The 27,902-nt window shown below is 47.3% G+C and overlaps 11 protein-coding genes across 11 annotated transcripts; 6 read left to right on the top strand and 5 right to left on the bottom strand.

Moving 5' to 3' along the window:
• Positions 1-956: 956 nt before the first annotated feature.
• FSUBG_10484 (uncharacterized protein) lies at positions 957-2,353 on the bottom strand (the record flags this gene model as incomplete). Its single annotated transcript, XM_036675065.1, has 3 exons — positions 957-1,433; positions 1,490-1,997; positions 2,076-2,353. The coding sequence occupies 3 exons, from the start codon at positions 2,351-2,353 to the stop codon at positions 957-959; spliced, it is 1,263 nt and encodes a 420-aa protein (XP_036534010.1).
• Positions 2,354-4,083: 1,730 nt separating this feature from the next.
• On the bottom strand, positions 4,084-4,533 carry FSUBG_10483 (uncharacterized protein; the record flags this gene model as incomplete). The annotated part of the gene is made up of 1 exon (XM_036675064.1): positions 4,084-4,533. One exon carries the CDS (start codon positions 4,531-4,533, stop codon positions 4,084-4,086), a length of 450 nt encoding a protein of 149 aa, XP_036534009.1.
• Positions 4,534-5,088: 555 nt separating this feature from the next.
• FSUBG_10482 (uncharacterized protein) lies at positions 5,089-5,789 on the top strand (the record flags this gene model as incomplete). The annotated part of the gene is made up of 2 exons (XM_036675063.1): positions 5,089-5,213; positions 5,579-5,789. The coding sequence occupies 2 exons, from the start codon at positions 5,089-5,091 to the stop codon at positions 5,787-5,789; spliced, it is 336 nt and encodes a 111-aa protein (XP_036534008.1).
• A 674-nt stretch (positions 5,790-6,463) lies between these two features.
• FSUBG_10481 (beta transducin) lies at positions 6,464-9,328 on the top strand (the record flags this gene model as incomplete). Its single annotated transcript, XM_036675062.1, has 1 exon — positions 6,464-9,328. One exon carries the CDS (start codon positions 6,464-6,466, stop codon positions 9,326-9,328), a length of 2,865 nt encoding a protein of 954 aa, XP_036534007.1.
• Positions 9,329-10,332: 1,004 nt separating this feature from the next.
• FSUBG_10480 (uncharacterized protein) lies at positions 10,333-10,773 on the top strand (the record flags this gene model as incomplete). Its single annotated transcript, XM_036675061.1, has 1 exon — positions 10,333-10,773. One exon carries the CDS (start codon positions 10,333-10,335, stop codon positions 10,771-10,773), a length of 441 nt encoding a protein of 146 aa, XP_036534006.1.
• A 919-nt stretch (positions 10,774-11,692) lies between these two features.
• Positions 11,693-16,145, top strand: FSUBG_10479 (trp-asp repeat containing protein; the record flags this gene model as incomplete). The annotated part of the gene is made up of 5 exons (XM_036675059.1): positions 11,693-12,710; positions 12,762-12,786; positions 12,833-14,435; positions 14,483-15,778; positions 16,101-16,145. 5 exons carry the CDS (start codon positions 11,693-11,695, stop codon positions 16,143-16,145), a joined length of 3,987 nt encoding a protein of 1,328 aa, XP_036534005.1.
• A 697-nt stretch (positions 16,146-16,842) lies between these two features.
• FSUBG_10478 (uncharacterized protein) lies at positions 16,843-17,458 on the bottom strand (the record flags this gene model as incomplete). The annotated part of the gene is made up of 2 exons (XM_036675058.1): positions 16,843-17,074; positions 17,121-17,458. 2 exons carry the CDS (start codon positions 17,456-17,458, stop codon positions 16,843-16,845), a joined length of 570 nt encoding a protein of 189 aa, XP_036534004.1.
• Positions 17,459-18,393: 935 nt separating this feature from the next.
• FSUBG_10477 (transcriptional regulatory) lies at positions 18,394-20,830 on the top strand (the record flags this gene model as incomplete). The annotated part of the gene is made up of 7 exons (XM_036675057.1): positions 18,394-18,470; positions 18,528-18,626; positions 18,683-18,798; positions 18,846-18,955; positions 19,006-19,577; positions 19,630-19,800; positions 19,846-20,830. 7 exons carry the CDS (start codon positions 18,394-18,396, stop codon positions 20,828-20,830), a joined length of 2,130 nt encoding a protein of 709 aa, XP_036534003.1.
• A 236-nt stretch (positions 20,831-21,066) lies between these two features.
• On the bottom strand, positions 21,067-22,416 carry FSUBG_10476 (linoleate diol synthase; the record flags this gene model as incomplete). The annotated part of the gene is made up of 1 exon (XM_036675056.1): positions 21,067-22,416. The coding sequence occupies one exon, from the start codon at positions 22,414-22,416 to the stop codon at positions 21,067-21,069; it is 1,350 nt and encodes a 449-aa protein (XP_036534002.1).
• Positions 22,417-22,899: 483 nt separating this feature from the next.
• On the top strand, positions 22,900-24,528 carry FSUBG_10475 (major facilitator superfamily domain protein; the record flags this gene model as incomplete). Its single annotated transcript, XM_036675055.1, has 4 exons — positions 22,900-23,046; positions 23,099-23,304; positions 23,351-24,113; positions 24,163-24,528. 4 exons carry the CDS (start codon positions 22,900-22,902, stop codon positions 24,526-24,528), a joined length of 1,482 nt encoding a protein of 493 aa, XP_036534001.1.
• A 189-nt stretch (positions 24,529-24,717) lies between these two features.
• Positions 24,718-25,250, bottom strand: FSUBG_10474 (fusarubin cluster-esterase; the record flags this gene model as incomplete). Its single annotated transcript, XM_036675054.1, has 2 exons — positions 24,718-24,836; positions 24,887-25,250. The coding sequence occupies 2 exons, from the start codon at positions 25,248-25,250 to the stop codon at positions 24,718-24,720; spliced, it is 483 nt and encodes a 160-aa protein (XP_036534000.1).
• Between the last annotated feature and the right edge of the window lie 2,652 nt (positions 25,251-27,902).

Below are 27,902 nucleotides of genomic sequence, written 5' to 3'. Positions count from 1 at the left end.
AAAGCGGAGGTGCCACGCAAGCAACGGCAGCCGAGGCATGGAAAACAACTCATCCAGTAAGAGCATATGCGGTACTGGAGATGAATGTAACCCCAGACATATTGCAATAACGAGGTTGCTGATCATCATGAGATTGAGACTTCGCTATGCACGTCTGACGAAAGCCCCATCAAAAGGCCTTTTCTGGAAGGTGGATAAAATAGCAGCCTATGTGTACTACGTCTTCCCATAGAGCCCTCTTGTGAGCAAATACCTCACCGATAAGATAAGACAACGTGGCCGAGTGGTTAAGGCGATGCCCTGCTATCTCTTCCGAGACATCATAGGCATTGTGTTCGCACGCGTAGGTTCGAATCCTGCCGTTGTCGATGTTCTTTTTGCATTTAGAAGATCGAATCTTTATTTATTTTTGTCGTGTTGATCATCTTGTGTCTGATTTTATGTGCTGAACATTTTATCGCATTGGTGGGGCACTGGTGATAATCTGACCTTGAAACACTTGGCTAGATTTATGCATGAGATAACGGCAGGTGGCTGGTTCAATTTGTCTTTAATTTCTTATGTACTGCTAGGATAGCATGCGAGACATTGCCAAAATGATCAAAAGCTACTGGGCTATTCGCCATCCAGGTGAATGCTGAGTTTTTGAGACTGGCAATCATGCTTGCATCCTGTCTCGACTTCCAATGTCTCTGCCGCAGTATTTCCAGGTAGCTAAGCTCATGAAAGACTGCACGTCCTGAAGAATATTGCTTGCCTCAAGATTGACAGACATAAAGCCCAGGTTGCGACGCCATTCAAAGTACCCGCTCTACTGGCTTCACTACCCGGGTACTCATTCCTCGCTCATCCTGGTATCCCTTTCGTTCCCTTCTACGGCCGGAGAGACTCTCCAGCTCTGTCAGCTTCTTCCCACCAAGGCTCGCCGCTCCCAAAGGCCATATATGGGTCATGATTTATAGGACATCAGAACCCATTTTCCTACGAGTCAATTCATCCAGTTGCGCAGCCAATTTCTTGGCCTGTTCAGCACATTTCTCTGTCGCTCGGTTCGCCAAAACAACCATCTCATCAACATTCCTCAGGTCTTGCTTCTTTTTGTTCAAGAGATTGTTAGTCTTTTTCGAGTCATCCTGAAATATCTTCAAAGACTTGTCACAGCGTTCGAGGGCGACATTCCAGCCATCAACATCTTCAGTGGTTCTGCGCTGGATGATTCGGAGGATAGACTGTCGGATAAGCGTGTTGTCCTTTATATCGTGGCGGATTCTAGTCAAGTCTGTCTGTGCGGTGTTGAGCTCTCGTTGAAGTAATTCTCGCGAGGAGTTCAACATTTTCAGTCGTGTTTCATTCTCGTTCTGCTGGGCCTGGATGCAGTCGGCTTCGTTTTGAATGGCAATAGTCTCGCTGTTCAACCGTGAGATACGAGCGTTCTATAGCCAAATATCAGTCAATACTATGCTTGAAGGTAATGGAAACACAGTTTTACCTCATCATCTGTGATATCTTTTTTTCTCACATCTTTGTGGCTCGCTTCACGCGTACCGCTGGGCGTAGAAATAGGCTTGGATGATTTCTTTTGCCGCTTTGGCGCAGGGACGCTGCCAGCTGTAAGCCCGCCCGCATTTTTCCTCTTTTTGAGCCGACTTGCATCTTCTCTTGGTCGGGTCTCGGTTAGCTCACCACCGAGTGGTTCGGGAGAGGGAGATTTGGTCAGGTCAATTAAAGGTGTGTTTGCAACGTCGCGAATATGATTCTGGCAGACTCTGGGCTGAGGTGGCGGGCTTGGTGAAGGCGCGACGACGATTTTATCGCGTACCATAGTAGCATCACTACTCTTGGCGCTATCCCCGTCTCCGTTGCGCGTAAGACTGACGCTAGGTTTCTGGGCATTGTTTCCTCGGCTTTCTGACTCTTTGAGCTGAGCAGAGGTTCGGCTAGGTTCGTCTCGACTTTCTTTCTCGGTCGTTTCCCCATGTTTCTTCTTGGAGCGAGTCCTTTTGGATAGGGCGTCTTTCTTCTCTCCAATCCACTAGATTGTCGATGTAATATCTCGGCCCTTGAGTTTGGAGTACTGGCCTCCCTTCTCGACAATGGATTCCAGATGTTTCATGGCAAGCGTGAGTGAAACCTTAGGTGATGACTGCGCAAGCTTGATAGCCTGGTGCAACTTTTGAAGCAAGTATACAGTCCACTGGGGAGAGAGACGTTTCTCGTCGAAGAGCTCCCATGGCCACATGCCGCAGGCTTTGCGAATGCGTTGGAAGTACGTCTGAACGGGAGCACCACCGATTTTGTTGAATGGAGCTGGAACTGCGGTCTCACTCTCTTCGGCAACAGCTAAAGGCGCCATAGTTATGACTGTGTGAGGTATGAGAAGAAGCGAGAGAAAGTGAAAGACTTTCGATGATAAGAAGGAAAAAGCAGATGACTCTGATTGGATGAGAAGGGATAAAACTCGGAATTTTTGAGTATGTGAATGGCCGCACAAGTTAGACAAGAGAGGCTATGCTTTGCGATGTCGCATTTGTGCTGTTGTTTCAAGGCAGCGCTGAGTTAAGGCACTGATTTGTTTCTTGGAAGGTTGTGGGGCAGTGCACAAAAGTGGCTGCCTTTATCTTATCGCATCTGTTCGTTGATAAGTAGTGGTTTCTTACCCTGCACTTTACAAGTTCTGCTTCTCAAAGCAAGGCTTTAACTAGGAATTTAAGATATTAATAACTCTTATGATATTTTATGTTACTTCCAGTAAATACTAGAACTTATTCTTCCCTAACCTCTGGTGGACCATTTGGTAAGTGATTGTACAATGTCCCCATCCAGCCACAAAACCGCTTCACGCTCAGGTGCAGAGCAGACTTTAATTCTAAGCGCGGGATCACAACCACAAAGGAAATACTAAATACATTTTGCATCTTCGCAAGTTTCAACAAGTCTATGGGACCACAGCTGATCGTTAATCAAATGGCCCTGTGTGAATTCTTTGTCGATATGAGCAAAAATGTGGTTCCGCCCGGGATCGAACCGGGGACCTTCTCGGTGTTAACGAGATGCCATAACCAACTAGACCACGGAACCAGGCCTTGTAATTGGATGAGAGACCGTCCGGCAACGGGATCCTTGATTTCGAGCTGAACGAGGAAGACTCGCGAGACTGGAGAAGTCTTGAAACACCAGGAAGAGTTAACTAGACTAATAGATACGCTGCATAAAGCAATGGGTAATATATGCCATTCGAAACCAGAAAGACATGTTAGCATAAGCAGCGTAATTAATTAATTCATGTCTAGCATATACCACCATGATTTCACAGTTTCCTGAGAGGGCAAACCGATTGACCAATAGCATGTTCCTAATAGCTGGAAAAGCCCCACTATTGTGACCTTCGTTACAGCGCCCAAAAATGACTGTCCCGCGAGAATGACAAGGAATCTTCCGACCGCGCCCAGCTTGGCCAAGCCACAAAAGTAGATCGAAGAATATATCGTCAAAAAGATGAATCAGAGGGCAATGGGATTGCTCCCGCCAGGGCTTGAACCTGAGACCTTCGCATACCGACACTCGGGTTGAAGTATTAGTACGACGCTCTAACCAACTGAGCTACGGAAGCCGTCTGATTCGATGACCTCGCTGGCGAGACCGTGGCCTCATGTTGCGAACAGACACGAGATGGGGAGCCTAGGTCAGTAGCAGGGCATTGAGCACGGATCGTGCCTGATATTCATTAGGTACAGAGAGATCAAGTTTACCGGCTGTTTGACAGCTCTATATTACGAGACGCCATGAACAGAATAGGAGGGCAGACAAGGGCAACTATGAGGACCTATGTATCCGCAGCATGGAAAACTATTAAAGCATTAGAACCTGTATCTGATCTGCCTCCAACGATTCAATAGTTCCTAGACAGAGTCAACTTAATGACGCCTTAGCACGAGACGGAGTAGCATGTATGCCAGAGTCACTTTCCAATTCTCTTTTCACGGACTTGCGATGATCAAGACAGTCATTGCACCCTTATCAGTCTTTTGTAGCAAAAACACTGGCATTATGATTTGACGCTGCCTCACAGCCAGCCTCAATCCTCTACAGATCGAGCTCTGGATTCTCTCCCTGTTTCTTATCCAGTCCAATAACGGCGTAATTCTGACTGGAATATTGAACCCAAATATCATCATGCTTTTCATCTGTGAACACAGCCTGGAAAGAAAACACTTTCTTGGCCGCGATTTTATCCGCGAATGGTTTAAGCATCGATTTGGAGTTGTGAAGTCGGACCTTGTACTCGTGGTCGGACAGATATATTTCATCCACAAGGCGACTGATATCAGAGGTGAGCTTATTTAGAGGATCAGGCTCACAATGCCAAGCGATGTCGAACTTGGGTGAGAGGTTATCGGGAATGTCGCCCTCCCATGTGATGGTAATCTCTTTGCTGAAATCGAGGGGCTCTGAGGGGTCGGGGCCAGTGAACTTGAAGGCTCGAGCTGCGGGGACAGTGGCTAGAAGGCTGGGGAGGAAAGTTTTGGTCTGCATTGTGAAATGGTGCCAAGTGAACGGACTTCCGAGATGCTGTCAAGGTGAAAAGGCTGATATTGGTGCTTTATCTTTAGTAGATTATGGTTAAACTGATGCCTGAAGCCTCGTCACGGATTACGCAAGTGATGGTCGGGTATTCATCTGTTATTACCAAATGGCATGGTGTCATACAAAGCGTAGATTGGTCACAATGAGTAATCCAGCTTTGATTGAAAGAGCCTCAATTCTTCAATTGAAGGTGGCGGTCTGGTTGACCTTATCAAGCTACCTAAATCGCGCAGTGCGTTCAATCTGACCAGTTAGAGAGGGCTGTACTGCTCACAGCGCAACGTATGGCATATGTCTCGGCTATTGCCATTTGCAGGTGGTGGCTGTAGGATTCGGATGCTGGTACCTAAATGTCAAAGCTCAATTCGGTATACTTTGCTGTTCATAGTGCTTCTCACTAAGTGACCGTCGAATAAGACATATTCTGTGGTGAGTAATCGACTTGTATATGCTGACATCCCTGAGAATGAAGGGTTTGGACCAATTGCCCTGTGTTGTGTCATCATGTTGATTTCCCTGGGTCCATTCATGATTGTACCGGGTTGCTGGCTGATTCCCAATGCCATGCCACTAGGACTCAAGGCTGTGCATGACTGTGCACAAATGGATAATGTCATTGGTTACACGGAGTATTAACAGCATGCATATCCCAATTCGAGACAGAGTTTACCATTTGACTTGCTTTTCAGTGGTGTTTTCAACCATACTAGTCAAGAACTTGGTGTTCTGCATGCCACGGCCACCACCTTTAAGCTTAATCTTATTTGTCGTTGCGTAGAGCAGACCAATCAGCGCTGAATGTATTATGTGTCAGACTTGGATTAACCCGACCGAGTACATAACGGTAGGGCGCACTGTTCCATTAGGCCTACAATAAATAAGACGTTGACTGCCCATGGAAAGAGAGTAATTTTTATGATGCTGTAATCACACAAATTGCGACGCGCTCTTTCACAGTTATCATCTCAAAATCTACATATTAAAATTCGTTCAGACACGCCAACATGAACAAGGCCAAACACGCTGCTGGCCCGGAAGAGACGCCCGACATTGTGCCCAAATACCCTCTCACCGGTGAAGAAGCCGAGGAGGACTATCAGAAACAACCTCGCCTCCTCGAGCAGCAGAATAAATTAAGACTGGAGAAAGCTCGAGAGGAGAAACCCTCCAACTCATCAACACAAAACACCGATCGTCGCACCTAGGCATGGGGCTCGTTTGATGACGGGGCGTCACTTTGCTGGGAGGAAGAAGAACCAGGAATAGCCCCTAATTTGTACGGATTGAAGAGCATCATGTATCGATTGTGGTTCATTCGCCATTATTATCACTTACAAGCACTCTACTGGCGTTGGAATATTGCAACATGAGCGATAGTCTTGAGACAAGGAGATGACAAGTAAAAATGCAAATTGGCGTATTTGACCTGTGTCGTGATATGGCTGTGATGTTTATGGTCTCATTACTGGCCATACTGTATAGGATTCTGCCTTGTCAATATTGGTGTGTTGGCCGTGGTAATCATTGGCCAAGTGTCATGCAGCCGGCTGCACTTCTCGGCTTCACAGCCACAGGGTCGGGCTGAAAATATTGCATCGGCCATTTTGGAACGCTGAGACTAATTTTCAAGCCCTTGTCTCCTCAATCGTTTCTCCTAATGATCAATTTCAAGACGCCTGAGTTTTCAAACTACCAAACTTTATGCGAGCACTTTTATACATCCCTTGCATCTCAACTTTCTCCAGTCTACCTACTGCCTGTAGCCTCTCCAAGCTCACCATCAGCTTCTGTTTACCCCGCTCGATATTACACGACTCAGCCGCACTGGAGATCTCTCAGTAACTGAGATCTCGGGCTTTGGCGCTCGAAGCGTAATAAAATGCGGCTCATTAACGTTGAGAACCTAAAGCTGGAAGCCTTCATCGGCGGCCAAATCCCACCGTATGCTATCCTGTCGCACCGATGGGGGAACGACGAGGAGGAGGTATCCTTCAAAGATATGACGAGAGGCACTACAAACAAGGTTGGTATGACTAAAGTGAAAGGCTGCTGTCGACAAGCCAAGAAGGACAACCTCAAATATGCTTGGATCGACACTTGCTGTATTGACAAGGAGAGTTCCAAGGAGCTAGACGAGGCCATCAATTCCATGTTCCAGTGGTATCGAAGAGCTGCCATATGCTACACCTACATGTCCGACGTTCCTCATGAACTAGATATCTGGGAATCCACATCCAGCTTCTCCACAAGCTCATGGTTCACAAGAGGATGGACATTACAGGAGCTTCTTGCTCCTGGAGAAATACACTTCTTTGACGAGACGTGGAGTCTTATTGGCACGAAGGAAGAATTAGCCAGTGAAATCGAGGATATCACAGGGATACCCCGCAGATTCCTGCTCGGCTGGGTCGACTTTCACCAGGCGAGTGTTGCGCAGCGTATGTCCTGGGCGTCAAAGAGGAAGACGAAGAGGGAGGAAGATATCGCATACTGTCTCCTAGGGATCTTCAACGTTACGATGCCCATGATCTACGGGGAAGGACATGAAGCGTTTAAGAGGCTGCAGCTTAAGATCATGGAACAGACAGCCGACGATTCAATTCTAGCATGGGGAGTCAAGGTTCAAGGCAGGGAGTTTGAATCTCAGACTGGACCTAGGGAGGATAATACGTCTGCTGGAATCTTTGCAATGTCACCAATGGACTTTGCCAAATGTGGCCGTATCGTTCCAAAGGCCCTCGACCCCAGTTGTATCACGAATTTCGCTGTTTCCGGAGGATACATCCGCACTTCGCTCAAGCTACAGTGTACCGAAAATGGGGTAGCGTATGGTCTTCTCAACTGTGGCCTTGAAAACTCGACAGAAGGCAACATAGCTATTCCACTGCGCTGCACAACGCCTTCGATTTCAACTGTCAGGGAGTACATCCGGCCCCTTGGATATGGCCCTATACTTCTCTCCGGGATACGAAGTGACTCCTACGATGGCCAAGAAGTCCGCATCCGCGTAGATCGCCAGGCACGACTTAAGGAAATGACAGGGAAGTCGATCTGGCTTCATATAGATGGTCAACAAAAGCTTAAACTGCATCTTAAGGAAGTTTGGCCGCCACTCAATTGGGACCGGGGCCGTGCTTTGGTCACGAACCTGTACGATTCAAATCAGACTGTCAGACCAAGACACCTCGCTCGCTTTACTACCAAAGCTAAGAATGACAGCGATATCATCGTTGTATTGGACTTCAACCTCCATGCACAATATTCTTGTGCGAACTGCTCTGTAATAGCAGCACCTGAAAAGTTTGATCTGGCTAAGATTGCCGGAGGTTTGGAGTACATGCAATTGGAGCACCTGCGCAATAACGTCATACAAAATGGAAATGATATGATCGAGGTCTCTTTGCAAAGGGAAGATATCTCCCAAGGATCAATCTTTCTACTGAGATTGGCTAGGACTGGCTCAAGGTCACTACCTATTGGAGCCACGTCCCAGTGTATTTACAAGGCGATCGAGATGGACATGTTGATTTCATCCCTTTGGGAAGGGGATTACATAGAAGAAACTATCGACGCTGTGATTGAAGACGAGGCTGCGACTGTCAATGAACTAGACTCATTGAAACGCGAGCTGGATAAGGTAGTGGAAAAGGAGAGACAGCTGGCAGTGGAGAGAGAAGGGATCGAAGGCAAGATGAAATTGATGGAGATGAAGATGTGCGAATATGATACGATACTATCAGGAACGAAAGACAGGCTGGTTGAACTCGGAGATCGATCAGAAAAGAGCATTATAAATATCGAGAAAATCGATGGGGCCAAGGGTCCAATAAGTTGGGCCGAAACTATGATACAGAGCCAATTGGACAAGCAAAAAGCATCCCCAGGGACAGATACCCCGACTTCTGCTGGCCCGAGCAACCTTCCAACGACAAGTCTCGTTAATAGCCGACAAAGTATGGGTGGTTTCATTCCACTGCTTTGGGCTGCCGCAAACGGGAAAAACGCAATCTTGCAACTTCTGATCAATAAGGGGGCAGACCTAGAGGTGAGAAATCCGGACAACTCATTCACGGCTCTTATGTACGCGGTGTTATACGGTCGAATCTCTGCCGCAAAGCACTTGCTCGATAGCGGCGTGATGTTAGAAGTTCGGGACAAGAATACATACACCCCCCTGGCGCTGGCAGCTTCAGTAGGGCACGAATCGATAACCTCGCTGCTTCTCGAAAAGGGGGCTGATATTGAAGCCAAAACTTGCGATGGGAGTACGCCTCTCTCCATTGCAGCTAAAAAAGGAAAGGATGATGTTGTCGAAGCACTGCTGGAGAAAGGAGCTGATGTAGAGGCTGAGAACCAAGCTGGAGACTCGCCGTTGTTACGAGCCTGTAACTATGGCCATATGGGTGTTATCCAGAAGCTGATCGATGCAGGAGCCGATATTCACACACAAACCTATGATGGGAGTACGCCACTATCCGCTGCTGCTAGAAAAGGGAGACAGGGTCTTGTCAAACTACTGTTGGAGAAGGGGGCCGATATCGACACCAGGGACCATTCTGGAGACACGCCCTTATCACGAGCATGTCTCTATGACCACATGGGTGTCGTGAGGATGCTGCTTGACAAGGGAGCGACTGTTGACGTGAGAAACAAGCAAGGCAAGACACCTCTGCAACTAGCGGAGAAGAACGCAAGAACTGAGATTGTCAGTTTGCTCCGGAAGCATCTGGCGACGAAAGGGTGATGAGATACGAGAACCAGGTTAGGTGTTAATATAGTGATTCTGACATTATATTCTGTGTGACAGACCTTCTGCAAGCTTTGAGATTGTCAGCGTCGGTCACAGTTCACGTTAAGCAGTACCAAGATCTCACAGACCTTCCTTTTGCTACTGATATTTGAAGGGTGTTTCACCCATCATGCGTAGCCTACACTCTAACTTGCTCAGGGTAGCCGCCAACAAATGTCGGGCATATCGTGAGTCACTACGTAGATCTGTTGTCGTATGGAAACTGCCAGACTGTTCTCCATGACCATCCATTTTTGCATGATGTTCCAATGGACGACCGAACAGCAATTTTGGTGACTCAAGTTTGACTTTGGTGTGGTGGTTGCGAATGTGTTCACTGTGCAAAGTCTCTTTCGATACTCTATTTGGGACCAACTGGAAGAGAATGCTCAAGTCTCTGTTGATCATTTGAACAAACCCAACAGGTCTTTGCTTCCCTTCTTTTTTTTTAAAAAAGGACAAGTAGCAAGCGATCTTCACAAAATCGATCAAAAGCGATGTTTGAGGCGATAGTGGTCTGCTTAAGCTTTCATTATTTCGAAGCTAAATGTGGTTTCAACCAGTAAATGTTAATTGAAAACTGCCGCAGAATTTATACTTCCTCGCTTTCGAACGTCGTTCAGCTCAAATACAAAAGCTTCTTCACTCTCTGTATGCCTCTCTGCGAAATATTGGGTTAGGATCCTCTGATGATTCGAAAGTCTCTTTGAAGCACTGTTGCTCAAGAAAAGTTTGTTTCGTCTATAAATCAACCTCCCCAGGCTTCTATCCCAGAAATCTCAACCTTGCAAATACATCACGGATTCTTTCAACCCTCTCTGACATAACATCTTGTGTACTGTTTTACTGTACAACAGATCATTGTACACCACCCCCTTCTGCACTACTTGAAGCCTTGTTCGTACACTTCAGCTTTGTACATCATCACATTGTGCATTCACCCTCACGACCTACTCACAATGGTTGCCACACGTTCCCAGAAGCGCAAGGCCGAGGATGTCGAGCCTCAAGACCCGGCTCCTGTCTCTACCGTCCGCCCTATCAATATTGTTCTCGTCAAGGGCGTCAGGGGCGGCAAACGCCCCAAGATAGCCCGCGGCGACGACGACCAACTCACTGTGCCAGCACCACCAGCCACAGTGCTTCGCCACAGCAAGCTCAAAAAGCTTGTTATTCGCAACAAGAGCTCAGAGAATCAGTCCATGTACCCCATGGTAATTCCTGTCATCTTTCGTGGTGGCAAGGCTGAAGAGCCTGAAGAAAAACCGTTCGGATTCACTTTCCGGTGTGTCCTTCACCCCAAGAGCCCCGACACCAAGGAGAGTGTTCTGCCCGCTCAGAAGCCGACCCATGGTGCAGTCCAGAAGAAGAAGATTGCCCCAAAGCTGGTGAAGGCATAATCGCTACCAGCTGGACAAGAGAGATGAACGAGCCAACGAAGCAGATCGATCTTCACTCTCTTGTCCGGAGAGGCTTGTATGGACTTGACATCCATGGCGGCCTCCACCTTCACCAGGAACCAGGTAAGAAACCTCAAAACCCTAATACTACTTGACAAAGACCTGACAGTGTGTTCTGTTTAGGTTTCAGAGGATAAGACGGGCAACGGTAAAGCATCTTTTAGAGACGGAATGCTCAAAGTGTATTATCTGGTCTTAAGCCATGGTTTCAGTATATTGGGTCGCGTTGGGAAGTTGCATTTTAGTTTAATGTTATAAATGTAGAAAGACTCGTTTTTATCATGGTCTCATGCTTATTCTACCGATTCGATTGGGTGATTTTATTTGCTTGAATTGTTATTTTACTTCGCTCAATAAATATCAATAAGATACCATTGGTCTCAGCATTCTATCATTGATCCCAGATGTTTAATTTGCGCTGGTCATACATCTACCACGGTTCAACGCGCGATACTCTGTGACTAACCTGCCCACATATCTTATGGATAATACAATAAAAGCCTTCACAAGTAGCGGGTGCTATATGGGAGTCTTTGCTCCTAGCTTAAATTGCCTTGAAGCATTAGATATCTCCCCTGAGAGTAGACCTTCGTGTCTCTACTTCGACAGGTTAAACGTCAGCCCAGCCTGATTTTAAGACCCATCCAATCTTCAGCCGCACGAAAATGCATAATTCGGAACGGATATTGATCCGACTGTCCTATATCAAATAGGATGGCCAAACGCGCTCAGCCGCAACCCCGCATCCTGAGCCCTGCTTACCTGCCTGTTCACCAATCTTGCCATGCATTTAGTTTTTGATGCTCTAGCCCATGATAATAGCATATGAAACCTTATTGGGGAAGCAGTCAACAGAGGTATGGAGTGCGAAAAGAAGAGGCTTGATAGTCCGTCTTTCTATACTATCGGTTGGATCGCGGCCCTTGCCATCGAGCAGGCAGCAGCAAGGGCACTACTGGATGAGGAACACTCTGAACCAAACAACTTTCATCCATCTCCTTCGGATACGAATAATTATATCTGGGGTCGCGTAGGAAAACACAACGTTGTCATCGCTTCTCTACCAGCAGGAGTCTATGGAACAACCTCCGCTGCCACCACCGCATCGGATCTTGTACACTCTCTGCCGCAAATCCGTTTTGGTCTCTTGGTCGGTATTGGTGGAGCTATAGCCAGGCCAAACGATGATCAGGATATTAGACTTGGCGATGTTGTCGTTGGTCAGCCGCACGGTGTAACTGGCGGCGTTGTGCAGTATGACTTTGGCAAGGCGAGAGCGAATGGGATTTGGGAACGGACAGGTTCGCTTGACAAACCACCTGCAGTCCTATTGAAAGCTCTGGCGAATTTGCAGGCTGAGCATGAGATTCGACCTTCCAAAATATCACGACTCGTCGAGAGTATGCTGACAGCTAACCCTGGCATGAAACGACCCGGCAGTAACTTCACATACCAGGGCTCAGAGAACGACCGTCTTTTCCCATCAGACTATGAACACGTTGGTGGGAAGACATGTGCCAAGTGCGATGTCTCCCGCCAAATCTCTCGTGAGGAACGGGAAACCACAGAACCGATGATCCATTATGGAGTTATTGCTTCGGGCAACACTCTTATTAAGGACGCCAAGTTCAGAGATAGCCTCGCAGAGAGCATAGGCTATCAATGCCTATGTGTCGAGATGGAAGCTGTAGGCTTGGTTGACAAGTTCCCATGTCTTGTTATTCGCGGTATCTGCGATTATGCCGACAGCCACAAGAACGATCAGTGGCAAAGATACGCAGCATCTACTGCTGCCGCATTTGCTGTAGAGCTTCTTAGTTACGTTCCTGAGCGGCAACTCAAAGAGTCTCCACGAGTTCTTGAGATACTGCAGTCACGTTAGTACAAACTCACCATACTTATTGGATCTGCTACTAACCTTAAGTCAGTGGAAGGTAAAGTGGATTCCTTGAGGTAAGTCACTCCCTCGTAAGTATGGCTGGTTTGTTAATCTCAACAGCCATCAAATACAGCAGACCGATCTCACCTCAACTCTTGACCAACTCCCCTTTGTAGCTGAAGCTATATTTAACTCTTACGCCGAGGAGCATAGGCCGAGATGTCTACCAGAGACACGTGTTCAGCTTCTCACTGAGATAGACGAATGGGTCACGAGTGCTGAGTCAAAGACCATATTCTGGCTGAATGGTATGGCAGGAACAGGGAAGTCAACAATATCACGTACTGTGGCACAACGGCAGTTGGAGCGAGACTGTCTTGGTGCAAACTTCTTCTTCAAAAGAGGAGAGGCAAGCCGGGGGAATATGTCAAAACTGATTCCTACCCTGGTACGGCAATTAGCAATGTATATCCCTGGTATGATCGGTTTGATCCAAAAGGCCATCGATGCCGATCCGTCACTCCCAACGAGAACTGTTTCGGAACAGTTTGGGAAGCTTCTCAGAGAGCCTCTGGAGAAGCTTGCCGCTTCCTCACCAGATCCAACGTCCTTTGTTTTCGTCATAGACGCTCTTGATGAGTGTGAAGGGGAATTTCATATCAAGCGTTTACTTTCACTTATCGCTGAACTGGGATGCCTAGATTCGCTAAAACTCAGAGTCTTCATTACGAGCAGACCAGAACTTCCGATACAGCTTGGATTCTCAGACATCAACGGCATGTACCAGAGTCTTGAGCTCCACAGCATTTCACAAGACATCATGGAGCATGATATATCTATCTTTCTTCACCATGAGTTGGGCATCATTCGAAAGAACTTCAATTTTGTGGTTCGCAATGAGCAACGGCTATCTGAGCTGTGGCCGGGCACAGTCAAGATTGAACAGCTTGTTTCTAAGACACAACCCCTCTTCATCGCTGCGGCAACTGTTTGTCGGTTCCTAAATGATGCTACTCTTGGTAGCCCGGATCAGCTTCTAGTAAGGATTCTTGAGTCCAATAGCCGCACGCATATGTCTCGCCTCAACGACATCTACTCCTCCATTCTCGCCTCACAGGTGGTCAATAGACCGAGGAGAGAGCGAGAAGAGATTGTCAAAAGCTTCCAATCAATCGTTGGTGCCATCGTCACATTAGCAACCCCGCTGACAATCAATTCTCTATCATTATTGCTTCGTATCTCTACCACGACAATTGACATGAGAATCAAGGTTCTTCAGTCTGTTCTGGACGTACCCAAAACACCAGAAGTTCCCGTTAGGATCCTGCATCTATCATTCAGAGATTATCTCGTGGATCCTGATTTACAAGGAGCCACGGACTTCTGGGTGGACGAAAAGGCCACACACAGAAGGCTGGCAAGTCGTTGCCTCTTCGTCATGGACTCGATACTTTATGAAAACATTTGCAGACTGCCCTTTCCGGGAACATCTCCATCTGAGGTTGAAGGCCTAGACCCGCACAAATTCATACCTCCTGAGCTTCACTATGCTTGTCATTACTGGGTACACCATTACATATCCTCCAACAGTGGAGAGTGCAAGGCCGATAAAATTTATTCTTTCTTAGAAAAGCACCTGCTCCATTGGTTGGAAGCCATGAGTCTCCTTGGCCATATCACTCACTGCTTGAATATGTTGCATGAATTAGATGCATGGCTAGAGGTATGATGCCTTCTTCAAATTTGAGTGCACTCTACTTACGACCCTAGAAATATTCTTGTGAGAAGCTTTCGGACCTTGTCAAGGACTCTTTGAGATTCATCCGAACTCATCTTTCCATTATTGACGAAGCCCCGCTGCAAGTCTACTCGTCGGCAATAGTATTTTCGCCAAAAAAGAGTATCGTGAGACGTCTTTTCGCAAGTCGAGTCCCTAAGTGGCTCCTAGCCTGGCCAGGAGTCGAGAATGAATGGGGACCGTGCTCCCTGGTAGTAGGCCACAGTGCTGTAGTAAAGTCAGCTATCTTTTCGCCTGATTCAAAAACCATTGCATCGGTATATGCTGATAACACTATCCGAATTTTATCAACAAAGACCGGTAAATGCGAGCATGTTTTAGCAGGACACTCTGGTGAAATCCAGTCAGTGGTCTTTTCACAAGATTCCGAGATCCTTGCCTCGAGCTCAACTGGCGGTACGGTACGGATATGGAATTTGCAGACGGGAGACTGTGACGAAGTTTTGAAGTATCCCTCACCTACGGGAAAGGCTTTTGCCTTCTCTCGCGATTCGAAGGTGTTGCTCACAGCAAGTGGAAACCAATTCATAAGAATCTGGAAGACACAGACTTGGGACCAACTCATTCTGAAGGGACACACAGGAGCGGTCAACTCAGCTGTCATTTCACATGACTCGAAGATGTTAGCCACGTCCTCGGACGATGCAACAGTGAGACTATGGAACACACAAACTGGTAAATGCGAGAAGATATTCAACGGCCATACAGGAAAGATCAATGTAGCAGCCATCTCACCTGACAATCAAATGGTTGTCTCTGCTTCTGTCGACCAAACTCTGCGGATCTGGGATGTAGAGGCGAATAAATGCAAAAGGGTGCTCAGGGGCCACGACTGCCATGTCGTATCAGCGGTATTCTCTCCCGACTCACGAATGATAGCTTCTGGAGACGCGGGGGGCCGCATAGGCATCTGGGATGCTCGTAGTGGAGCATTTTTGCACGAACTGAAAACCTCGTGCGACGGTAGATTCAAGTCCCTGATGTTTTCAGAAGACGCCACAAAACTTATTGCCGTCCTCAGCACAAGAACCGCTCTGATACATGATATTCAGAGTGGAAATTGTGAACAAGCCTTTGACTTTTCGTCCTCAAGTTTGAATTGGTCAGTTGAGCTTTCTCATGACTTGACAATGATTCTTACAGCCTCTTCGGATGACAATACTGTCCGAATATGGGATCCTCACACCCAAAGAAAAGGCCTTGAAAGCGCCAAAAGCTTAAATGAAAAGGTTCTGGAAGTGGATCTATCACCAAATGGGAGAGCAGTGGTATTACATACGGTGTTTGGCCATGAAGTTTGGTCCCGTCGCCGAAATATATTCGTATGCCGGCTGGTAAGCGGCAAACCGCTTGCAAGGGGCAGAGACTTCATCCAGTTCTCGCCTGATTGCGCGACGGTGATTATTGCTAATGGAAGCTCTATCACGATGTGCAATTTGAAGTCGGGGAACTACACTTGTTGCTTCGACATCAGTAGCGCGGTTCGGTTATGCCTTTATTCGGAGGATTGCAAGATCCTGGTAACATACCATAGAGATGACACCCTCTGCTGTTGGCATTTGGAACACCATAACTATAAAAGTCTTCCAGATTTCCGCTATGTTGACACTGGCCGAGGTTCCTTTGATCGGCTGAGACGTGGAGACGTTACTTTTCACGGCAGTGTTATTCATGTGGTCCGGCATCCTGATCAAACGGCGCGTATGTCGCCCACTTGGCCGACTATAAGACAAGATCATACATGGATCACGATTGGGAACGAGAAGTTCTTCAAGTTATCCCCAGAATGTCTGAAAGCCGAAGTAAGCATATGTGGAAAGATAGCTGTTGTGGACTGCATTTCTGGAAAACGTATTATTTTAAGCTTTGATGTTAGTGAGGCTGGGCTGCCTCCATCCTGCATGGAAAGGGAGAATAACATGGACGATTGTGACTACAAAGTGGACGATTATAAATACAACCTGGACGATTACGGCTACAACCTGGACGATCTTGACTACTAGATTATTATATTCAAGAAAACATGTGACTTCTGGCTTTCCAAGTCAATTTTTGAATATTATCATAACAGTGTTTCATCCCACTCTGGTTCTTCCCAACAGACAATTGCACTGAAGGTCTTCATTGATATCCTCAAGATCATTGGATATTCGTAAATATGCTCAGGCTGTTGGCTATCCTGAGTGACTCCGGACCACTGGACACAGAACAAAGTTGTCAAGGGATGACGGCTCAGACCTTTGGACAGTATTCCTTCGAACGGTAACAAAGGCTAGCGATTTGAATTTCAGAGGAGCATCATACCATTGACCCAAACCCAGGTTGATGTTGCTTAGTACCATAATTTCTCGTTTGGCTCGACTCCCTTCTCTTTGCAGTGATCATAGTAAAGCTCCGCAAAACTGAAGATATCCATTGTCTCCCTCAAGCTATCATCATCATTAAAGAACTCGAGACTTCCTGTAATAGTAAACACAACCTCGGCGCCAGCACCCATGAACAGCGTGTGAATGGTTCCCGGGTTTTCAACAACATAGTCTCCGGGTCCAGCGACCCAGTCATACCTACAAATGTCAGCCAACCTACCACAGGTTGAGATCGTATACTCACTCCTTATATCTCCAATTCCCAGAAAGTGTGACAGCTGTGACTGTACCTCGGTGTCTATGCTTTCCGAGCCAGCAATCGACAGGTGTTCTCAGCCCAATGACAAAACTACCAGACCTCGTTTCAAATCGGAGAGGCTTGAGCTCCAGTGTTCCTGTCCAGGGATGCCACAGAGTGTCTTTATTGGAGTTGACGTAGACATCTGGAGAGCTGTGCTTGTCGGTGAAGACGAGTGCCTTTCGGTCTTTGTCTGTGAGTACTGACTCGCCCTTGGGATGCTCCAAGAGATCGGAACTCTTTTGAGTATTCTCTGGTGTATCTTGGGTCTGGGCTGGCGCCATAGTGAGGGGGGTGTAAAGGCAGATGTCAAAAGTGGTGGACAAGAGTTTTGCAGTGAACAATTTGCTCTGCTAGTCAGTCGAGTGATGGCCAGGAGCCTGATTTATATCCTCAACAACACGCTGACTAAATGGACGCACCTGATACGTGTCGTGTAATTTTGAGTTGGGCACTTTTATGCAAGGTGTAGATCAATGCTACCCCAGATTTCCGAATGACTCGGGGACTGCTATCCGGCACTGAGCGGTGTAAGCAAAAATAGAAATTGAGTCGTCAAGTTACCGTTCTTGTTCTTTGGATTTTAGCTTAGCTGAGAAATCTGTAGGGGCCTCGACAGAGCCATCCTCTGTGCCGCCCTTCTGTCGCTGCTCCCCCGCGGCAGGGGACCTTTTCTTGGGGAAGATCGACAAGGTGTTGGCCGTGGACGTTGGGCTTCGCTGCAGCGCTTTGACTCGAGTTACTCATGAGGGGACAGTCATGACTCGCACAAAAGACGCATTGCAGCGGGAGTCAAGGAAATGAAATGATACACCAGATGCTGTGCCTCAAGAACCGAGCGTTGACATAGTTGAAGAATTAGGTGGGGTAGTAGGTTGGAAATGCTTGCAAACGAATTCTGAGCAACAAATTATTTTCATATCTTTGTCGGAATATGGAGGGTATGTAACATCAAACTAATACTTTCAAAAGTGTTTCCTTTTGTGTTTATCAATGGGGACACATTCACGTAGCAAGAGGCAAGAAAACATCAAACATATTGACGGTACGGGGTAGGCAGCTTTGAGATCTGCTACGCCGCTAACAGAACACCCGCACTACACAAGGCAAAAGGGATAATCAACTAAGACCCAGAACTCGTAGAGCGTTATCAGATACCCGATAAGGGGCCAGCCGAGGTTCCACTACCCGTAAATATCCATAATCTTGCATCAGAACCATGGATTCAACAACCGCGGCTCGACGTCGCCGCCGTAGACGCGTTGCCGATGAGAACCGGAAACGTGCACCACGAGCGTGAGTCCATAGAAAGTAATGAAATCGACTTAGAACTGATGATATCGCCGTTATTAGGTGCGATCGATGCAAGGCTCGGAAAAGCAAGTGCATTGAGTCGAGTCCAGGCATTTGCCAAAGATGTGAAGCTGGTCAGCTTAGTTGTCGCTTTGACAAGTATGTGACGATTGCATAATTGATAAGCTAGCCAATCTGACAAAATGAAGAGATAGGTTGTCTCCGCGACAAAGTCAAAGCCCGATGCCCACTGGAGATGCGACAATTACTGCCGTAGCTGCCTCGTCTCAAACAGGAGCAACGCCCCAGGAGAACATTTCCATAGAAAGCCGTATGAACGATCACACGTCTATGTAGACGCTGAACTGACTGATGCAGACCAGACTGAAAGCATACTATGGCCCCGATTCCTGACAAGACTACGCGAAGCCTTTTCTTTGGACCCGATATCAGGCCCAGAAGAGCAGGATATGGTCAATCTGCAGGCTGTAAGTATTCCTCCCGCACCGCAAAGTCATATGAGACTGAACATATCAAGAACATCACGCGACCAAGTAACCCATCGCTGGTAGAACAAGCCCGTTTGAAGAAGATTGTTGACTCATTTCCTCCCCGCTCCATCGCCGAGTTTCTTGTCCATGTCTGCATCAGACGAGGCACTGACGCCTTCTTCTACTTCGACCAAGCCCAGCTCATTCATGAGATTGAGCAATTTTACACCAACCAAACATGCCCGTTGAGGTCCGACCCCAGCTTCATTTGTCTCGCATTGACGATCTTCGCACTTGGTAGCCACTGGACCCCTTTGGAGCGACCCGGCCATTCACGAATTGATGAACACGATCCCGGACGGCTCTTCTTTGAGCAAGCTAAGGTCCTTGTTCCGGATATAATCGAGCTTCCAGGCCTCAGATCTATCCAAGTATGCTTGATACTCGGTGTCTATCTCATGCCACAGAATGCAGTTGGGTCGTCTTATGTCTACACGGGAATGGCTTTGAGGAAGGCTCTGGCATTTGACCTACACCAGGATTCTGACGACCAAGCAATGGATGCGCGAGAAAGAGAAGTTCGTCGTCGCTTGTGGTGGTCGATATACTCGCTTGAAAGGTAAGTTCGTGCCACTCCTCCTCCAGGCTCTATCCGTACTGATGCCCAGTAGGTGCTCGACAATAAAGCTCAACAGGCCACGATCTGTGGCACCTGAGATCATTACGGCCCCATTACCGACTATTCTGCCAGATTTTGACAACGCCCAAAAGTTCAATAATGTCCTTCTTCAAATTGCCTTCGCGCGTCTCATATCCATTTTGGACAAAGTGGCTGACTGGGAGTACGTCGCAGCTTACTGTTTTCCTTCACATGCTGACAATTGCAGGTCAACAGTAACGAATGCTCCACGCCAGGCAGATACAGTGAATTTGGAGAACCAGCTGAAAGAGTGGAAAGACTCGTTGCCTGAAGCCTTTGATCTCGAGACAATTCCACCCCAAGACTCACGCTATCGCGCTGTCTTTCACATCTGGCTCAACTATTACTATGCCTGGATAGTGATGGGTAAAATGTCTCTCATTACTGTTGTAAGAATGACTCTTCGACGCCATCTCGGAGATGACTCAGAGCCATGCAACATTGAAGAAAAGGCTGAAAAGCTATCAAAGTCCTGCGCAAAGGCTTCCAAAAAGCTGCTTCAACTATTTGAGGACTTGAACCAAACAGGGTATACCACACGATTCTCATTCACAGATTTCCAAGGCTGCAGTATCGCTACCATCGTCACTCTCATAGCAGGTATCCTTGATAGGGATCCCGGATACGAAAGACGCGTCAGATTTGGTCTAGACTTCTTGCGCAGAATGGCGACAGGGAACCCAAATGCTCAAGTTGGTGTTCGGTTTGTCGAAGCACTTCGGTCCATCTCGAACGAGGCGTGGGGTAAGCTTAGTCGGTCTAGGCAGCCTCCTACCAACGCGACTGACGAAGGGCTACAATCATCAGCGTACAATGAATGGGCCGAGTGGTTATCAAACCAAGAACAGTCTCAGAGTACTATCAACAGCGAAGTGATTGGTGAAAGCGCCTTAGGTTCTGACCAGAATACACAGGTACCTTCAGGTGCCGACGCAGAGTTCTGGTCTGCGGGACCTGAGGTCATGGAATGGAACTCACGCACTGATGCGGTTCTGGAGCCACTAATGCCACGTCTACCGGCTCCGCAGCCTCAGGCCGGAGAGCAGCAGCTCGATCCGTTTGAGACGTATCGCCTGTCGGCGACGTATAATGACGATCAACCATTCTTGATGGGGCTCACGGGCTTTGATGTCCTAGACTTTGCAGGTTATCCTCCCGACCTGGCGCCATGAGGGTTCGGTTTATGCATCATATGTTGAAGGAGTTCATATACCACACGGAGAGCTTATTGGAGTCTCTGCGAGATCATGATGGGATTTAAGAAGTGCGGCTTTGGACAAATTATTACATATACAATGTTACAAGTACGGCCCTTGAGACAGAAAGAATAACTTGTATTTATACTTTTCCTTGCTTGATACTCGATATGCCTATTGTCCATGCCCATGTTCCCAGCATTCATCAAATCTTACAGTACGGAATTGAACCGGATCGGGATCCCGCCATCAACCTCCAGAGACTCTAACTGACTGCGATACACTAAGCCGTCCTTCATAACCGCCAAGATGTACTTCTCTGGATGGTCAAAAATCTCAATATTCTCCAATGGGTTCTTATCCATGATCAGAACATCCGCCTGGAAACCCTCCTTCAGCTGACCCAGAGTGGTCTCGCACCCCATCATCTTGGCAGGGTTTACCGTCGCGCTTCGTAATATCTCAAGAGGCTTGAGTGCTTGAGAACGCAGAGAGAACTCTTGTGTCTGAGCAGAGCCAAGTGGGCCAAGGAGATCGCTACCGTAACACATTGTTACGCGTGCTTCCGAAGCAATACGTAGAGCTTCAAGACCAGACTGGAGAACTTGAGCATTCTTCACCTGAGACTCTGGTGGTAAGAAGTTCTTCCACTTGTCGGTGGCCATTTGCGCATAAGTGATGAGTGTTGGGGTAAGATAGACGCCCTTCTCAGCCATGAGGCGAGCTGTAGGGGCATCAACGAAGTTACCATGTTCAATACCCTTGACTCCGTTGTCAATGCAATGTCTTATAGCCTTGGTGGTATATGCATGGGCTGTGACGAAGGTGCCAGCATTATTCGCACACTCCACCATCGCTTGAATCTCTGACGTGGTGAACTGCAGCTGTTCCAGCTTGTCGGTCGGTGATGCAACGCCACCAGAGCCCATAATCTTGATAAAGTCTGCTCCACAGCGAACCTCATCGCGAACAGCGGCCATGCACTCTGGCACGCCGTTGCAAATACGGCCCAAAGACCCTATAGCGTGTCCACCACAGCATTCATGCTTCTCATAAGAGCTTCTCAAGTCACCGTGGCCTCCTGTTTGCGAAAGCGCGTGACCTGAGATGAAAAGACGAGGACCAGGGAAAACGCCCTCTTCAATTGCTTCTTTTAGTGGGAGCTGGGCCCCGCCGCAATCACGAACTGATGTAAAGCCGCGGTAGAGCATTTGTGAGGCGACATATGGCTGTCGCAACAGCGAAATATCATTGGGGTTTCCAAAGACACGAGATAGGTCTGTGAAGCCTGGTGTCGCGCAGAGATGAACGTGCGCATCGAAGAGACCTGGGCACAGGTATCGGCCTTTGCAGTCCACGACGTTGTAGCCATCGGGATATTGGCTTGGTGTTGAGGGGTAGACGGTATCGATTTTGCCGTTCTTTGTGGACAGCGATGCGTCTTGTAAGATGTTGCCTGTTGAAACATCGATAATGTTGGCGTGAATGAAGAGATGCTTCTGGGGAGGATGACGAAGCCATGGTTTGATGTCTGCGCCGGGTACAGTATCGAGTTGAGTCATGTTGAAGTTTGAGAGATCAATGAACAGTGCAATGTCCGTTCAGAACCAAGATAAGGAAGATAAAATTGAGATATCGGCCCAGAAATCATCCAAGACGGTGGCTTTTTATCACAATCTCCTCTCAAATTGCCCCTCGCGCTGTGTAACACTCTTCGCCGACCATTGCCGATAGCGGGCGAGATTATCACAGTCGGCAACATGGCCATCGGCAAAGTGTCACTATTCCCGACGTTGAGCCATCGGATCGATGGTCTATCTCATCGGCTCCATGTCCTTCCCCGCATGATGATAAGGTTTTCTCCATAGTGGCTCCTGTCACCAGATATCCGATGCCCGGAGCATTCATTTAATGGACTTTTGATAACGGCGAACCAAGTTGTTGGGATCATGATATAATTGAGGCATTCCCCACGAAGGATCAGCGTTGTCTACCATGCACTTCCGTATCTAGATCATTTCTTTGTTCCATCATAAATCACGATCATGGATCACGCTCTTGAGAAGAAAATGTCTGCGCCCAAGCCTGATGAGCCTGAGGCAAGGGGCGAGATCCTTGACATGGACGATTCATACACTCCTGAAGAAGAAAAGGCAGTTCTTCGCAAAATTGACATGGTTATCCTTCCATTTGTAAGTCCCTTTATTGTGATCTAGCTTCTGTCACGACTCACAGTGGCTACAGATGTGTTTCGTCTTCTTCCTTCAGTACCTCGACAAACAAAGTCTCAGCTACGCCGCTGTGTTTGGTCTCATAGATGATCTTAATTTGACCAGCTCTCAATACTCCTGGTGCAGCTCGATCTTCTATGTCGGCCAATTGGTTGCGGAGTATCCTTGCATCTACCTCATGAGCAGACTGCACCTCACCAAGTTCGTTGGAGTCACAGTGTATGTTCCTCTATCTACTTGTTTAATCCTTGCTGACCTTCAATAGAATCGTATGGGGCGCCATCTGCATGTGTCTCGCAGCTCCTCACAACTTCGCCGGTTTCGCCGCCGTTCGCTTCCTCCTCGGTTTCAGCGAAGGTGCCGTATCACCAGCCTTCGTCACCATCACATCCATCTGGTACCGCAAATCGGAACATACACTTCGCACTGCCCTCTGGGTCACCATGAATGGTGTTGCACAAGTTGTCGGATGTCTTCTTATGTACGGCATAGGAAAAAATACGTCACTCGGTCTTGCACCATGGCGTACTCTGTTCCTTGTCTGCGGTGCCATGACAGTCGTAGCGGGCATCGCATTTTTTACCCTCATGCCTAATGGCCCAAGAGATGCTTGGTTCCTGAGCCTCAGAGAACGCGAGGTCCTGTCAATGCGAATGGCTCGTGATCGTGAGGGAGGTGACAAGACAAGCTTCAGCACCAGCCAACTTCGAGAGACGCTCATGGACCCCAAGGCTTGGGCAGTCTTCTGGTTTGGTGTTCTGGTCACGATGCAGTCACCCGTGCTCACCTTTGCCTCTCTTGTCATCAAGTCGGTCGGTTACACGCAGCTCGAAACTATGCTCTACACGGCACCATCGGGAGCAGTTCAGATCGGACTCTTGTGGATTGGCGTCGGTCTCTGCACTTTGTTCCCCAGGCAGCGATCGCTGGTCGTCCTGGTTCTGATCATTCCACCTCTAATCGGCAATGTGTTCCTGATGAAGCTTGATGTCAGCGCTGGTTGGGGCCTGATTGCTGCATCATGGGTAGTAAGTTTAGTGATTTCTTGTATCTGACATCTGCTAACTATTTGGGTAGTCGTCTTGCATTACAGCTTCAATGTCGATTCTTCTCTCACTCTCCGCATCGAACGTCAAGGGCAACACCAAGAGAGCTTTGGTAAACTGCATGTTCTTCATCGGATACTGCGCAGGCTGTATTGGATCACCCCAGCTCTGGACTCATGGGCCTCGATATCGAGAGGGTGTGATCACCAGCATTGTCACTTGGTGCCTCCTGTTCCTGACGATGATTGTTTATCGAACCCTCTGCATTCAAGATAACAAGAAGAGGAACCTGGCAGGAGAGTGTCACAGCACCGGGGAGGTCATTTTGGATAAGAATGGCCTGCCCAAGTCTGACTTGACAGACAAGGAAGATAGGGCGTTCCGATATAGCTATTAGGCGTCTATCAGGTAAAATTATGTATTATACGAGATGGGGACCGGGGATTGGCCAGTATGCATGTTTGGAAATTTCAGCCGAGATGTCATTGAGGATAGTCTATAGAAGGTAGAACCATTCGCAAGATTAAGCACTCTTTGTGCCATTGAAAGCCTTCTTATGGATCCAAGTACCCACAATACCAGCAATTTACATTAAATGACTGTTGCCCCTAATACCCCAGTCAGCCAACTTGATCCACTCAAGCTTGCCACCAGCCTGCTGGGGGAAGCCCACAACACAGTGATTGTATGTGATGTGAACAGAAGCTAGACCGGTCAAGAGCTTATTCTTGAGAATTCTCCAACTTCTTAGTCACCCAAGTAAAAGTAGTGTTGGCCAGTGAACTCAGCACAGTCAACACTGATGCTGTTGCTCTGCGACTCGACGTCCCAAGTCTGACAATCCGAGGAGCAATCATCCGTAGGACAAGCTCCCATCTTGGCCGGCGTCCTGCTGTCGGTGCCAGTCACGAGGGCTTGGAATGCCATGAAGCATTTTCCATCGGGGCATATGTCCGAAAGGTCTGCGCATATGTTGTTGCCCTTGACCCAACTGAGAGGTTGCGACTTTTCGCCAGCGGTGAATTGAGGGCAGCCGTCGTCTTTGACTTTAATTTGGCCACTATATTGAGCTGAAGTGAGGCCAAGGAAGAGCAGGGCTGATGCGAAAACGGGCTTCATGATGAGAGGTAGTCAAGGCGATGCTTGAGTTTAACGATGAGACTGGTTGGATTTCTTGGTTCTCGACGGGACTCGGGGAGTCTTATGAAATGAAACAAGACGTCTAGCTAAGGTAAATCTAAGCAATTAATATTTTCTGCTTCATATGATCATCTCCGATGACGTGTTGCATGATTTCGGCTCACGTTGTTGATCTACATTATGCCCTGCCCATATCATGGAAGCCTCTCGTCCGCGTCAGATTTTAGCTCATCCTGCGGTTTCAAAACACAGCGAAAACACAGAAGTGCCCAAAGGAGCGGAGCTGAAGGAAGAACGGTGGATGTTATTACCCATAAAAGGATGTAGAAGGAATGTTTGATCGGCGCACTCAGACTCTCGGCATGAATATATCTTGTGAAGCTTGAGTTCCTGTATTCATTATCGCACTTGGGAATCCGCATCGGGGCTGAGCTGTTTGGCCAGCATCAGTTGTCACTTACTACAAGCGCAATAGGACTAGAGAGTTTTTTGTCGATATCGGCGTCCTCGAAAGCGTGGGTTTAAGTAATAAATAAGTAACATAAAGCAGCCAATGAGGCTGTAAACCTTTCAGTTACAGGCATCCTCCCACGAACGTCATGTTTAGATCATGACCTGGTTTGATAAGCTGTTGTTGGCAATTGATCTTGGCTCTTGACACATTGAACTATGTAGCTCTAATTAGCGCACCGTCAGACATCGAACTCCGCTACAGCAGGCTTCAACCTGTTCATCTTCCGTAGTATAGTGGTCAGTATGCAAGCTTGTCACGCTTGAGACCCGGGTTCAATTCCCGGCGGGAGAGTCGCCTCATGATATAATCATGATTAGTTTTTTTATATTTGTTGTACTTTTTTTTTCTTTCCTTTTCTTCTTCCCGAAGTCATTCCTCAGTGCTTCTCCATAATTATATAATAAGGAAAACCCATTACAGTTACATTTAACAAGTTCCCGTAATATTACTTACCTAGCCTTGGAGTGTAAATGAGCCTGCATTATCCGCGGAGTTGGTGGTTGACAAGCATTGACTTCCAGAGTGAGTATAAATGACGCAGTCTGGATCGTTGAAGCACGCCTGAGAACATTCTTCTAAAGTGTTAGAGCCGTCGGTCAGACCGATGCCTCCAATGACGGTATTGCACTGAATCTGGAAGGTGCGGCTGCACTGCGCAGGGCTGGCAGGGCATACAATATCCTCTGAAGCTGCTTCAGTGGTGGTTTCAGTCGTTGACTCGAGAACAGATGTAAAGGTCGTGGTGGTGGGATCCTCAGTTGTTGACTCTTCAGTTGTAGTATCTGTTGTTGTCGCCTGTATAGTAGTTTCTGTTGTTGATTCCTCAGTCGTAGTTTCTGATGTTATCTCTTCTGACGTGATCTCTGTTGTTGTCTCCTCTGAAATGGTTTCTGATGTCTGCTGAGTCGTAGTCTCGGTTGTTAAAACCTCAGCGGTAGTAGTATCATCTGTTGTTTCCTGGGTGGTAGGGATAGTGGTTGACTCCTCTGTAGTGATGTCTATTGTAGTCTCAACGATTGATGTTTCTGCCGTAGTTTCATCAACAGCGCTTGTTGTGGCTTCGGCCGTGGTGCTAGCTTCCTCTGTTGCTGTACCTATCTCGGAGGTTAGGAAATCATCGGTGGTTGAGGTAAGCTCTTGGGCGCTGGAGGACTCTGATCCAACAATTTCCGTGCTAGAAACTACTTGTACGAAGGTGCTTGAATCAGAAGTGAAGATAAAACTGCTAAAAGGAACGATGGAAGACTTTGAGGTCTCTGGTGGTGGTTGAAAAGAAGATGACATGTTTGACCATCTGAATGTGCTTGATGGGATGGGCTGTGTAATAGGATTCTGTGTTGTTACAACCCCGTTTGACTCTGTTGGAACAATCGTGGGCTTGCTTTCCGTAGGGCGGGCGGAGACTCCCGGAGGAAGTTCATCAGAAGATGAAGGAATCGAGATGATTGGTTCAAGTGATGATGCAGATGTGACCTGCTGAGCTTCGCTTGTAGCAGAGGCGGTTGTAGTTACGTCACCATTTACACACTCTTTAACTACAATAGGGATTAGCTTTACGCAATCAGTAATCCAAGTGTTGACTTACCTCCAATAGCGGAGAGTTGGACCGCGATGCAGCCAGCAGGTTGCGAAGAAAAGGTGATATAGACTTGACCATCAGATGGGGTTTGACAAAAGCCGGCCTCGCCATTCGGAATGATTCGTGAGCTTGAGAAGCGAAGAATGTCCCCGTCACGGAAGAATGTTCTGGTGATAGCATCACTAAGGACAGGGCCATAGGATAACTGCAGCCTATAAGGTTAAGCTTTAGGCTATAAATACAGATAATAAATAATAATATAATATTTTTTCCCTTAATATAAGCTTTTACCTATAAGCTTTTATAATAACTAATAAATCTTATTATAAGCTTTAGGGTATTATAAAGAGAAAAGACTAAAAAGTATATAAAGGGATATAAGCTAGTATTAGATTATAAGGCAGTATAGCTTTAAAGAGCTAAAAAAAGAAAATCTTTATCTTTTTAAATAAAATAACTTTAAATATAAAAATATTCTTAGTAAGCTTTATATTAAACTAGCCTTTTTTAGTTATAAGGCATTTAAGGTAGCTATTAA

The sequence above is a fragment of the Fusarium subglutinans genome, assembly GCF_013396075.1.
Source record: "Fusarium subglutinans strain NRRL 66333 chromosome Unknown NRRL66333_c0000183, whole genome shotgun sequence".
Taxonomy (NCBI): Eukaryota; Fungi; Ascomycota; class Sordariomycetes; order Hypocreales; family Nectriaceae; genus Fusarium; species Fusarium subglutinans.
This window is presented reverse-complemented; position numbering and strand designations above follow the sequence as displayed.